Source organism: Colobus angolensis, unplaced genomic scaffold (assembly GCF_000951035.1).
Source record: "Colobus angolensis palliatus isolate OR3802 unplaced genomic scaffold, Cang.pa_1.0 Scaffold82, whole genome shotgun sequence".
Taxonomy (NCBI): Eukaryota; Metazoa; Chordata; class Mammalia; order Primates; family Cercopithecidae; genus Colobus; species Colobus angolensis.
In genome coordinates, this window is record NW_012122043.1 from 447,174 (window position 1) to 460,913 (window position 13,740).

Here is a 13,740-nt window from a genome sequence, read left to right on the forward strand (position 1 = left end):
CAATCTCGTCTCACTGCAAGCTCCGCTTTCCGGGTTCATGCCATTCTCCTGCCTCAGCCTCCTGAGTAGCTGGGACTACAGGCATCTGCCACCACGCCTGGCTTTTTTGTATTTTTAGTAGAGACAAGGTTTCACCCTGTTAGCCAGGATGGTCTCAATCTCCTGACCTTGTGAGCCGCCCGCCTCGGCCTCCCAAAGTGCTAGGATTACAGGCATGAGCCACCGTGCCCGGCCTGTCCTGTCTCTATGAATTTGATTACTCTAAGTACCTCATGTGAGTGGTATCATGCAGTGTTTGTCTTTTTGCAACTAACCTATTTCATTCAGTATAATGTCCTCAAGGTTCATCTGGGTTGGTTGATTTTTTTTTGAGGGGAGAAGACTGGGTCTAGCTCTGTTCCCCAGGCTGGGGAGCAGTGGTGCAGTCTTAGCTCACTGTAACTTCGAATTTCTGGGCTCCAAGAATCTTCCAAGCCTCAGGCTCCCGAGTAGCTGGAACTGCAGGCGAGCACCACGGTGGCCTGTCCCTGGGCTGTTGACTTTTAAAAGGAGCCTTTTTATTCCTGAAGGTGGGCTTGCAGCAGGAACACAGACCTGTAGCTCTGGAGTCTTCTGGAGGTCTCCAGATTCTCAGCTGCTTGTGCACAGCCAGGGCTGCCTTCGTGCAGTCATGACCTCTCACGACCCAGTCTCTGTGGAGCTGGCCCTGGTTTTAGCACCCAGAGTCCTACCTTCCAGGCAGTTTGGGAGGATTGGTTAGCAGTCAGCTTCTAGGAGCTATTTCCTGCTGTCCTGAGGGCATCCTGGCACTGTCTCTCAGCATCCTGTGTCCCCATAGGGCATTTACCACAGCTGGGGAGCAGTTAGTTACCTTCTTTCCCATCTGCCCTACAGACCGTAAGCTCTGTATGGATAGACAATGGGTCTTTCAGATTTCTACTCCAGTAGAAGATGTTTCTTAAATTTTTTTGAAGTGTTTTTTTAAGTGGTTGAATTCAATACAGCTTAGGGTGCTTGCAAAAATACTTGTTTTGCTTTTACAGTTGATTATTTTAAGGGGAGACATTTAATTATTTCTGATTACTTTGTTGTTTGTCCTGTAGGTTCCCCCTAAAGGACTCAAAACGTCTAATCCAATGGTTAAAAGCTGTTCAGAGGGATAACTGGACTCCCACTAAGTATTCATTTCTCTGTAGTGAGCATTTCACCAAAGACAGCTTCTCCAAGAGGCTGGAGGACCAGCATCGCCTGCTGAAGCCCACAGCTGTGCCATCCATCTTCCACCTGACTGAGAAGAAGAGGGGGGCTGGAGGCCATGGCCGCACCCGGAGGAAAGATGCCAGCAAGGCCACAGGGGGTGTGAGGGGACACTCGAGCGCCGCCACCGGCAGAGGAGCTACAAGTTGGTCACCGTCCTCGAGTGGAAACCCGATGGCCAAGCCAGAGTCCCGGAGGTTGAAGCGAGCTGCTCTGCAGGGTGAAGCCGCACCCAGGGCGGCCCAGGAGGCCGCCAGCCAGGAGCAGGCCCAGCAAGCCTTGGAACGAACTCCAGGAGACGGACTGGCCACCACGGTGGCAGGCAGCCAGGGAAAAGCAGAAGTGTCTGCCACAGATGCTGGCAATGAGAGCACCACCTCCTCCATCGAAGGGGGCGTGGCAGATAAGAGTGGCATTTCCATGGATGACTTTACGCCCCCAGGATCTGGGGCTTGCAAATTTATTGGCTCACTTCATTCGTACAGTTTCTCCTCCAAGCACACCCGAGAAAGGCCATCTGTCCCCCGAGAGCCCATTGACCGCAAGAGGCCGAAGAAAGATGTGGAACCAAGCTGCAGTGGGAGCAGCCTGGGGCCCGACAAGGGCTCGGCCCAGAGTCCCCCCGGCTCATCACTTACCGCGACACCGCAGAAGCCTTCCCAGAGCCCCTCCGCCCCTCCGGCCGACGTCACCCCAAAGCCAGCCACGGAAGCCGTGCAGAGCCAGCACAGCGACGCCAGCCCCATGTCCATCAACGAGGTCATCCTGTCGGCGTCGGGGGCTTGCAAGCTCATCGACTCACTGCACTCCTACTGCTTCTCCTCCCGGCAGAACAAGAGCCAGGTGTGCTGCCTGCGGGAGCAGGTGGAGAAGAAGAACGGCGAGCTGAAGAGCCTGCGGCAGAGGGTCAGCCGCTCCGACAGCCAGGTGCGGAAGCTGCAGGAGAAGCTGGACGCGCTGAGGAGAGTGAGCGTCCCCTACCTGAGTGGCCTGCTGCCGCCCAGCCGCGGTCAGTACCGGAGCCTCGCGTACCCATGCTCCCTTCCCGTCAGGAGGGGTTTCTCTGCAACGTGGCCGATGTCCCCTGAGCATTTCTTGGGGCGGGGGCGGGGTTTGCGGGGTGTGTCACAGTCTCCCTGCGCTCTCAGGGGGAGGCTCTAGTCGTAGCCACACCTTGTAGATAAGGGAACCCAGGTTAGAAAGCAGGCCTCACTGCACCTGGTCCCACAAGAGGCATCTGTGTATACAGGGATGTGGGCCGTGAAGGAAGCAGGCAGCGCGCATCAGCTGGGAGCACCTGAACGCCTCCGTGGAGAGCGCACAGGGAAAGATAGCTTCTGTTTCATACCTTACGCAACAGAAATTCCAGATGAGTTAGGGGCTAGATGGAAAATAAGAGTAAACTCTCAGAAAAAGCAAATATCAGAAACTTAAAATCATGAGGAGGTTCTTTCCGTTTACGTTTTGATGAATATCCTTGAAGTTAAATCATCATGAACGTTAATAATTATTTAACATCTATTCAATTAAAACATCTCTTGAGACTGGGTTTGATGGCTCAAATCTGTAATCCCAGCACTTTGCGGGGCTGAGAGGGGTGGATCGCTTGAGGTCAGGAGTTCGAGACCAGCCTGGCCAATATGGTGAAACGTAGAAAAACGTACTACTAAAACATACAAAAATTAGCTGCACATGGTGGTGCATGCCTGTAATCCCAGTTACTGGGGAGGCTGGGGCAGGTGGATGGCTTGAACCTGGGAGGCAGAGGTTGCTGTGAGCCAGGATTGCACCACTTCACTCTGGCCGGGGTGACAGAGTGAGACTCTGTCTCAAAAAAAAAAAAACCACACATCTCTTGAAATACAGTACGTTCTCAGCTGGGCGTGGTGCACACTCCTGTAATCTCAGCTACTCGGTAGGCTGAGGCAGGAGAACAGCTTGAACCTGGGAAGCAGAGATTGCAGTGAGCCGAGATGGCACCACTGCACTCCGGCCTGGGTGACAAAGCCCAACTCTGTCTCAAAAAAAAAAAAAGGAAATACAATGCATTCTCTTTTGCAAAAATTAAAACTGCAGCAATATAGACTAAAAAGTGGTAAAAATTCTTGTTTCTTACCTACCTCCCAAGTTTTATTCCTTGCTGTTATTAAAAATTTGGTGTATAAGACAGACACAGTAGCTCATGCCTGTAATCCCAGCACTTTGGGAGGCTGAAGAGGGAAGATTACTTGAGTCCAGAAGTTCAAACCAGCCTGGGCAACATAGGGAGACCCCATCTCTTTTCTTTTTTTGAGACGGAGTCTTGCTCTGTCACCCAGGCTGGAGTTCAGTGGTACAGTCTCAGCTCACTGCAAGCTCCGTCAGGGAGACCCCATCTCTATAAATAATTTAAAAATTTGCTGAGTATGATGGTGCACGCCTGTGGACCCAACTACTTGGGAGACTGAGGCAGAAAGATAGCTTGGGCCTGGGAGGTCAAGGCTGTAGTGAGCTGTGATGGCACCACTGCACTCCAGCCTAGGTGACAGTGAGACCCTGTCTCAAAAAACAAAATTTCCTGTGTAGTCTTTATATGTTTATTAGCTCTATTTCTGTTTTTTCCCCCATTTTACTGTGAAGTGCTTCTTAAAATTGGTTTCTCAATACTTACATATGGTGAATGGTTTCTTTTGCCTGTCGTATACATAGGAAAACCATTTTCCTACCACATTGTTGATTTCATCTGGATCAATGTTTGTCGATAAGCATATGATAGTGGGACAAGATTTTCAGGGCTTCCTGGATCCCCAGGGGAACAGCCATTAGCACAACCGAAAACAAAGCCCATCCGACGTGTTTTCTCGATGCGTCCCGGGAGCAGGAACGCGGCGCGGCCACTGAGTGCTGCTAACCTAGATTTTCAGGTCAAATCTAGATTTTCGGATTCTCAGGTTGAAATTGTATACTATTTTCTCTTGGAATTTTATTTTATTTTATTTTTTAAGACAGCATCTCACTCTGTTGCCTGGGCTGGAGTGCAGTGGTGAGATCTCAGCTAACTGTAACCTCTGCCTCCTGGGTTCAAGCAATTCTCCTACCTCAGCCTCCCAAGTAGCTGGGATTACAGGCACCCATCCCCACACCTGACAATTTTTTATATTTTTAGTAGAGATGAGGTTTCACCATGTTGGCTGCAAGTGTGAGCCACCGCACCAGGCCTTCCCTCGGAATTTTTTTTTCCCCCGAGATGGAGTTTTGCTCTTGTTGCCCAGGCTAGAGTACAGTGGTGCGATCTTGGCTCACCACAACCTCTGCCTCCTGGGTTCAAGCAATTCTCCTGCCTCAGCCTCCCTAGTAGCTGGGATTATAGGCATGTGCCACCACACCCAGCTAATTTTGTATTTTTAGTAGAGACGGGTTGGTCAGGCTGGTCTCGACCTCCTAAACTCAGGTGATCCGCCTGCCTCGGCCTCCCAACTTCTCTCTGAATTTTAAAGCTGTTTGTAGTTATCAGAGGTGATGTTGCTTTTGACACCTTCTGTCTGTTCCTCTTGGTTAAACTTACCGAAGTTTGTCGCCATTACAGGTTTTTCCAAACAGCCAGCCCTTTGTGTCTCTGAGTTGTTTATGCTCGTTAATCCTTACGTCTTTTTACTTTCTTGGGTTTTTTCCTTGTAGTTCTGGTTCCTGGCATGTTCCTTAACCCTGCAATGGAGGCTGTGGCTCTTCTGTTCCTTGGGCTATGCGCCATAGCTCTGCCTCTCTCCGCTTTTGTTGCCGTTCATTTCTGAGTCGTTTGTAATTCCAGCCTTGATGCCCCCTTTAACCCTGTGGCTATTTAAAAGGGTGTTGACAGATTTTTAAGTGCACACAGATTGGGGGAGGGGAGCTAATTTTTTTGTAGTTATTTTAAAATTTGATTGCATTAAGGTCTAATGGTGAGGTCTGAAGGAGTTCTGCTTTTTGGAATCCTTTGAGACTTCACTGTGGCTCACACAGTCCCTTTTTGTGACGGTTGCAGTGTGAGGCGGGAAGAACGGGTCCTCACCACTCCTCACATGAGCCCCTCTTTGTGTCATTGTTGAGAGCTGACCGGTCCTGTGTGCCACCCTCCCTAGGTGGAGGCTGTATGTCATCTTAGTTCCAGGTACTTCTTATTCCTCCATCAAGCAACCATGATTATTAGATTGAAGTATACATTTTACCGGCTACTTCACTTACTGTTGTTTATTGTATCCAAATTTCCCCTCCTTTTTGGCAGTATTTAATGACTTTTTTTTTTTTTTTTTTTTGAGACAATCTCAGACTGGAGCGTGGTGGCCTGATCTCGGCTTACTGCGGCCACAACCCCCTGGGCTCGAGGATCCTCTCGCCTGAGCCTCCTGAGTAGCTGGGACTACAGGCGTGTGCCATCACGCCCGGCTAAGGTTTTGTATTTTTTTTTTTTTTTTTTTGGAGAGATGGGGTTTCGCCATGTTGGCCAGGTGAGCCACTGCACCCAACCATGACTTTTTAAAAAAAAATTGCTATTCCAGTACAATTTTGAGGGGGCCGCTGGTGACTGTTGTGGCAGTCCCAGGGTAGCTGGCAATGGCTCAGACTTTAGAGAGGGAGTGGCAGTGGTAGCAATGCTGGAGGACTGGCTGGGTTCAGGGGGTTGAGAAGCAAAAGAGCACCAAGCCAGCTAGAGGGATTAGGCTTGAATACCTGGAAGATACTGAGTGGGAGAGACTTTTGGGGAGGAGCAAGAGATGGGGGGGAGGAACAGAGTTTGAGATGCTCTTGGGTGCTGAGGCCGGAGTTTGAACAGTCCGAGGCCAGCAGCTGGCCTCTGGGAATTGGGCATGTGAGTGTGGGGGTGGAGGGCAGAGGTGTTTGAAGCCTTGGGGTCACGTGTGGTTCTAGGCTGGGCTCCAGTGCCTGGTCCAGGAGCAGGCCTCGCTGAGAGAGGGGCAGCCGAGGTGGGTCTAGGGGAAGGCCGAGGGGTCATTCAGGAAAGAAGGGTGCCCTGCTGTGCTGGATGCTACTCTGATCAGAATGGAGAGAAGGGGGCTGAATGTGCCCCAGGATAATGGAGAGAAGGGGGCTGGACGCGCTCCCAGGGTCACTGGTGACTGGAGTCTCACTGGAGAGGCTGGTGGAGCCGGGCAGAGAGGGGGCCAGTGATGAGGGGTCAGGGCCAGGTTTGGCAGTGAAGAAGAGTGAGGCAAGGAGACACTAGCCAGAGGGAGTGCGGCTCCAGGGAGAGTGTGTCAGTGGGGAGGGCCGTGCAAGGCCAGGCCCCTGAGAGCAAGGGACAGGTGCAGGCACCACCCTGCATGCCCTGTGCCCCTCCAAAGGTGAGACCAGGCCACGGCTGGGTGTGCAGTGTGGGTACAGGGGTGTCAGGAGCGAGGGTGTGGTGGGGAGAGGACGCCCTCTCCCCAGGGTTGCGTCTGTCACACCCTTCACCGCCTGTATCGCAGGCCCCAGGGTCCGCATTCTCTGTGGTTCCTGCTGCCCATGTGGATTTGTTCTTCACTGACAGAAACTTTGGGTCATTCTTTAGGGATTTACGTGGAAAGGGCTACACACTTCTATTCAGCTCGTTGTCTTTAGCCAGTGTCTGCTTTTGGGCAGGTTCCCCAAACTGAAGGATCCGGGCCAGTGGGCTTAGGAGGTTGGTCCAAGCCACCCTCCAGAGGCTGTGCCTGCTGGCGTTCTGTGGGCGTGGTTCTCTTCTCCACCGCGCTTCCGCGAGGATTAGTACTTCTATGAACCACATGTTTGCAATCTTGCTTGTCCACTGAGTTATAAATGTTCTTGGTATAGTAAAGATACCAACCCCTGTTAAATATTATTCACCTGTTTCCTAAGTTCAGTAATGTAACACTTGCTTCAAAATCTGTTTTCATTCCTTTATGGATTCATTATCTACATATAATTCTTGAAATCTGGATTTTCAAAATCCAAGTACAAAACAAGTGAACCTTAATGTAAACTGTGGACACTGTTTGTAACAATGTATCAGTATTGGTTCATAACTTGAGACACACATACCACACTAATGCAAGGCGTTAATCACAGGGGAACAGGACAGGGTGAGAGGGTGAATTCTCTGTACTATCTGCTGGATTTTTCTGTCCTAAAAACAATGTGTTAGTAAATAATAAATGGAAGCTGAAGAGTTGAGAGAAGTGCAGACAAAACAAGAATGTCAGAAGAGGATTAATGGCGAAACTAGGGACAGGTGTATGCGTTTATTACACTATTCTGTTTAATTTGTAATGTTCAAGATTTTTCACAATAAAAAGTTGTTCAAAAATCCAGATTAGCTGGGCTCAGTGACTCACGCCTGTAATCCCAACACTTTGGGAGGCCGAGGCAGGCGGATCACTTGAGGTCAAGAGTTTGAGACCAGCCTGGCCAACAGGGTGAAACACCGTCTCTACTAAAAATACAAAAATTAGTTGGGTGTGGTGGCGTGTGCCTGTAATCCCAGCTTCTCAGGAGGCTGAGGCAGGAGGATCACTTGAACCCAGGAGGTGGAGCTTGCAGTGAGTGGAGATCATGCCGCTGCCCTCCAGCCTGGGTGACAGAGTGAGACTCCGTCTCAAAAAAAAAAAAGTGTTAAGAGATAGTAGAAAGAATAACTGTTTTTTTCCTTCTTACGATGTTAGCTGTAGTGTTTTTTGTTGTTGTTGTTTGGTTCTTTGTGGGTTTTTTTGTTTTTTTTTTTTTTGGAACGTAGTGTCGTTCTTGTTGCCCAGGCTGGAATGCAATGGCGAGATCTGCAACCTCCGACTCCCTGGTTAAAGTGATTCTCCTGCCTCAGCCTCCCGCGTAGCTGGGATTACAGACATGTGCCATCATGTCCAGCTAATTTTTTGTATTTTTAGTAGAGACAGGGTTTCACCATGTCAGCCAGGCTGGTTTTGAACTCTTGACCTCAGGTGATCCACCCTCCTCGGCCTCCCAAAGTGCTGGAATTACAGGTGTGAGCCACCAGGCAGTAGTTTTTTTATATGTCCTTTATCAAGTTGACAAAATTTCCATTTATTCCTGTTGCTGAGAGCTGTTATCATGAATAGGATGTTGGAATGTGTCAGATGATTTTTTTGTACCTATTAATGTGATCCTGTGATTTATGGTCAGATGATTTGCCTGTTGATGTGACAGGTTACGTTAATCGATTTTAGAGCATGGAGCCAGCCTTGCATACCTGGAGTAGGTCCCACTGGGTCATGGCATATAATTCTTTTTATACATTTTTTTTATTCAATCACTAATGTTTTGTTAAAGATTTTTCATCTGTGTTCATGAGAGATACTTGTCTGTAATTTTTGTTTTTTTTTTTTTTTTTTTTTTTGAGATGGAGTCTTGCTATGTCACCCAGGCTGGAGTGCAGTGGCGCCATCTCAGCTCACTACAAGCTCCACCTCCCAGGTTCAAGAAATTCTCCTGCCTCAGCCTTGTAGCCATTGTAACATCGTAGTACAATTTTTTTTTAAATCAATTTAGTGTAGCCTCAGTGTGCAGTGTTAAGAAAATCTACCATAGTGTACAGTCATCTCCCAGGCCTTCACATTGACTCACCCCTCACTCACTGACTCACCCATAGCAACTGCCACTGCTGCACACTGCAGTGATGATAAGTGCCCTGTGCAGGTGTACCATCTGTTATCTCTTATACCATATTTTTACTGTAGGTTTTCTATGTTTAGATGTGTTTTAGGTACACACACACTTGGCACTGTGTCGCATATTTCTTTTTTTTTTGAGACGGAGTCTCGCTCTGCCGCCCAGGCTGGAGTGCAGTGGCCGGATCTCAGCTCACTGCAAGCTCCGCCTCCTGGGTTTACGCCATTCTCCTGCCTCAGCCTCCCGAGTAGCTGGGACTACAGGCGCCCGCCGCCTCGCCCGGCTAGTTTTTTGTATTTTTTAGTAGAGACGGGGTTTCACCGTGTTAGCCAGGATGGTCTCGATCTCATGACCTCGTGATCCGCCCGTCTTGGCCTCCCAATGTGTCGCATATTTCTATGTTTAGATGTGTTTTAGGTACACACACACTTGGCACTGTGTCACATGTTTCTATGTTTAGATGTGTTTTAGGTACACAGACACTTGGCACTGTGTCACAGCTGCCTACAGTATTCAGTAACACGCCATGGTGTGTGACCTGGGACCACAGGCTCTGCCATACAGCCTAGGTGCGCGGTACGCAGTAAGTGCGCTCTGTGACGTTTGTACAGTGATGAACTTGCCTCATGATGCCTTTGTCAGTGTATGCCCAATCAGTAAGTGCTGCGTGACTGAAGGTGAAGTGGCCTTCATTGGAAGGCATCCCCTTAACCTGGCTGGCAGTCAGCTGTGTTTAATCCTGCAGCGCCTGTAAAATTCCTCGAGTGTCCTTGTTCTCTCTCCCTGTTGTGGTGGAGTTTCTCTGAGTTTGCCTTCCACAGCCTGCACCTGGGCCTTTTCCACTCCCACCCAGGATGTAATGCTGGAGCCTGCAGAGCCTGCAGGGGACGCAGGCTCCAGCTTGTGACTCGATTTAAGCCCGTTAGTGGCCCGTGTCCCTGAGCTGTGACCTTCACATGTGTCCTTCCCTTTCTCCTTCCTGCTTGGGTGAGACGGGAGACTGGCAGGGCTGGAGTGGTGAAATGCCCTTCCCTCGCTGAGATGAGTTCCTGGTGAAGTCGGCTTCACTGCAGAGCAGGCCCTTGCCTGGAGAATGCTCTGGGCTTATTTCAAGGTGGTCATCTCCCCGTTCTCCTCCCAGAGACATGAGGTGATTTTTTTTTTTTTCTTGGCTTTTCATGGGGAGAACCTGATGGGGTTCCTGGGGGTAAAACCCATGAAAATGTGGGGCCCTGGGAGATTCTCACACCTGCCGTGTTCAGCCTCCAGCATTTTGTCCAAATCAGGTTCCCACCAGTTCCGTCTCCTGTAGACGGTAGATTCTGCTCCACGTGAGCTGATCTCACTGCTTTTCTCTGTGGCAGGAGAGACGTTTGTAACCTCACTTCCTTATGGATCCAGGAAAAGTTGTTGATTTTCATTTCTTTCAGTGTTTTTTTTTTTTTGGCTGTTGTTGTAAGGCTGTGGTATATGACTCCTAAGCTCTTTGCATGTGAGAGTTGAAACCGGAAGCTTACTCCCCAACCATTATTTTTTGGTTATTACTAGCGTGTGGGAAAGCTACCAATTTTAGTAATTGGCCATCTTATCAAATTCACTTGTAAATTCTAATAGTTCTTCAATTGAGACTCAGATTAACGAGGTAATCAAACATAACATCTGCAAATTATTTGTACCCACTTTATGTCCTTTTTTTATTTTATAGAAATACTCGCTGTATTTTCTCTCCATTATGATTTCTGTTTTCCCCCTGTGCGTGCAACTCCTTCCATTTCATGGTTGATAAGTTGAGGGCCTTGATGTCACTTTAAAACAACAGTTCCCTACTGGTGTGCCTTTCCAGTGGACCCAAACGTATCGCGGTGTTCCCAGACAGCTCCTCCCCACCTGGGACAGCTGGTGCCGGTCGTGGAGCCTCAGCTTCCATGCACCCTATTGTACTAAGTAGTCAGTGTCCCTTTCTGTGTGTGCCTTGGCAGGAAACACTGTGTCACTAACACAAAGAGATGTGAGGGTGGGAGCTCCAGGAAGGAGCCGTCCCCAGGTCCCAGTGGGCGCATTTGCTCACTTCCTGTCCTGGGTTCCCGGGCCACTTGCCAGGATCTCTGATCCTCCACATCCAGGTAAAGATGAGTTGCCAGCCAGCCTCTGGGAGACAGAAGAGGACATGCCAGGGGTGGCCAGAGGGACTGCTCTGGAGAGAGAAAGCATTTAGGATGTGCCTGGCTCTGTGGTGTTGCCTTCCTCAGCTGTAGCTGGTGGAGGAGACTGAGAGTAGAAGCCGCACTCCTCACTCCGCCTAGATCTCTGGCCGGTCCCTCTTTCATAAAATTCACCTGACCTCCAAAGCACCTTCCAGCTCTGAAATTCTGTGATTTGTGCTGTCATTGTCTTTCTTCTGAGACATGATCTTTCATAGTGGAACTACAATTCCCAGAATGCACCCTTTAAAGTTAGCATTCACTTCCTGCAGGGCCATTAAGTGCCAGGTGCAAACATTTCCCGTCAATTGGCAGAAAACAACCTTGAGGAACCTTGACGAGTGTCCGGAGTTTAGAAAACTTAGGGATGGGTAAGCCTGCTTTCAGTGTCTTGGGCCAAAAAATGAAAATTTAAATTTCTTGCAGGAAATTTAAATTTTTATTTTTGCATTTTGGTTGAAATTTTAATAAAAGAAAAATGAAATCAGAAAAGAAATGCCTAGAAAAGCCTGTCTGGTTTATTTAAAGAGTTGGAAAGTGACAAATAGACTAGGTCCTTTATAATATTTTTTGTTTCACGTTTAAATTTTATTTTTTTCTAATGAAGTGTAATTTACAGAGAGTAAAATACACAGATATTGCGGTCACAGTTTGATGGATCTTAATATATATCTAGACTCATGTAACCTGATGTTTGGATTCTAAAATTCTCTTACTGGTCGTCCTCACCCCCACCCATGCTTTAGTGACAACAAGGAGGGACAGCGGCCAGGGAGCTGCCATGTTCTGCGCAGCTCAAAGTGGTGGAGGGTGCAGGGGGAACAGCCCCCAGGAGGAGGTGCCGCCACTGCTTGTTTACTGCCCGACCTGTGGCTCCTGTCCAAATTAAACTCCTTTAAGATTGAGAGCAAATAACAACCACCCAGGAGGGCGACAGCATGGGAAGTGTTTCTCACAGCTGTTAGATGCTCCCTCCTGAGGCCAGTCTTCAGCCTCAGCCTCTTATCTAGCTGCTTAGCGGCGTGCTCCTTCCTTTCCAGTCAGATGTTATTTTTTCTACTCAAAAGGGTTTCTTCTGAATTTCAGAACCATCTTAGAATTCTCTGGTCTTTTTAAAAAGAAATTGCCACATAAGTGCTGCGTGCTCTCCTGTTCCCAAGTGTGGTGTGGGCCCTGCGCACCCAAAGCAGCAGCCACCTGCAGGGTAGCTCCTCTCCAGGGCCCGCGGGACTTGCTTCCCTGACGTGGCATGCGCGTAGCAAAATCCACTCAAAAGCTCACTTATAGCCAGAATGTTTGAGGCAGCCTCTCCCAACGTGCTCTTATCGGGACACCCTCCCACCCCCCACCCCGGCGCCACTGTTCACCCGCTCTGTGGTGGGCCTCTCCGGTCCTGACACCAGGGTTCGCCCTCAGCTCTCGTGCACCTGCACTTGCCCTTCTCACTGATGTCACTGGTCCCCTTCCAGGCTGCCAGCAATGCCAGCTGCTGGCCATCTCCACCCCACCCACCCCCCTAGTCTCACTGTCACTTCCATCTTCCTCAGGGTAGTCTTCAAGGCAGAGTTGAGGCAGAAAGCCCGAGCCACGTCCTCCTTCTAGGTAAAAGGCACTGGCCCATCCGGGCCCACCTCGGGGAACAGATGGTCCAGTTCCACTTGACCAGACTTCAGATGAGCCCAGTTCTTCCGGGGAGCCAGCTGTACTCACCTGTGCTTGCCAGCCCCTGACCGAGTTCTCCCAGGCGTCTCATGGCAGGGGCTCTGGGCCGCTCCCCCTGCAGGACTGGGGCGAAGTGTGTCCCCAGGGGCGCCCTCCCGGCTGCCGGGCCAGCTGGGCCGGGCCTGTGTCTAGAACCAGCTCCCCAGCATCCTGAGGAACACGAAACCTGCTCAGAAACACGGCTGAGGGCAGCAAAGTGCTCTCCTGATATGTCGGGAGCTGCGGGCGTGGGGCGCGGGGATGTGCTGGGTAGCCGCCAGTGGCCTCCTCACTCCCACCTGGGAGAAGAGAGGAGAGGTGGGAGGCAGGAGGTACCGGGCAGGGCACTGTGTATGACCCAAAGCCCTCTCTGGCCTGCTGCACCTGCCCCAAGGTCTGCAACTCACACCACAGTGGTGGTGTTTGTTTTCATTTGAACAGATGTTTAGAAATTGGGATATTTTAGTCCCAATCAGCTTCTGGCTTTTCTCGAAATGTTAGAGCTGCAGTAGAGGCCGCAGCTTGAGTGACGGCAGACCCTGGGGCCAGGAGACAAGGCCCTGAGCTGTGAGGCTGACCCGTGAGGCTGACCCCACTCCCTGCCACATCCCCTGCTCTGAGGCCGCCCAGAACCCTGTGCTGTGGTAGCAACGTAGTAAGCACTCTAGGGATGAAATGCTTTTAGTTTTCTGCTTTTTGAAATATTAGTTTGTTTGGGGAGGTTTTTCTTTATAACATTTTAATTGAGGTATAATTTGCATAAGTGGAACACAAGCTCCTAGGTGTTCCTGCAGCGAGTTTTGGCAGGTGTGGGCACCTCTGCAGCCACACCCACGTCCAGCGGTCCAGGTTCTCCTTTGCACTCCCCACCAAGCCCCTCCCTGTCGTTATTCAGATTCCCCCACCCTCCATCCATTTTGCCTGGTCTTGAATTTCATCCAATTGGAATCATAGAATATACACATTTTTGTCTGACTTCTTT

The 13,740-nt window shown here is 49.9% G+C and overlaps 1 protein-coding gene across 3 annotated transcripts in view; it reads left to right on the top strand.

The window, feature by feature from the left end:
• The first annotated feature begins 990 nt into the window (after positions 1-990).
• The window catches only part of THAP4 (THAP domain containing 4), a 46,167-nt gene continuing 33,417 nt past the window's right edge, over positions 991-13,740 (top strand). For 2 of the 3 annotated variants that reach the window (XM_011929540.1, XM_011929539.1), the window contains exon 1: positions 991-2,266. In XM_011929540.1, coding sequence (XP_011784930.1) covers positions 1,432-2,266 — 835 coding nt within the window. In that variant the 5' untranslated portion in view covers positions 991-1,431. Of the gene's footprint in view, positions 2,267-11,340; positions 11,429-13,740 lie in introns of those variants that run through there. The other variant, XM_011929541.1, reaches the window with a different exon arrangement.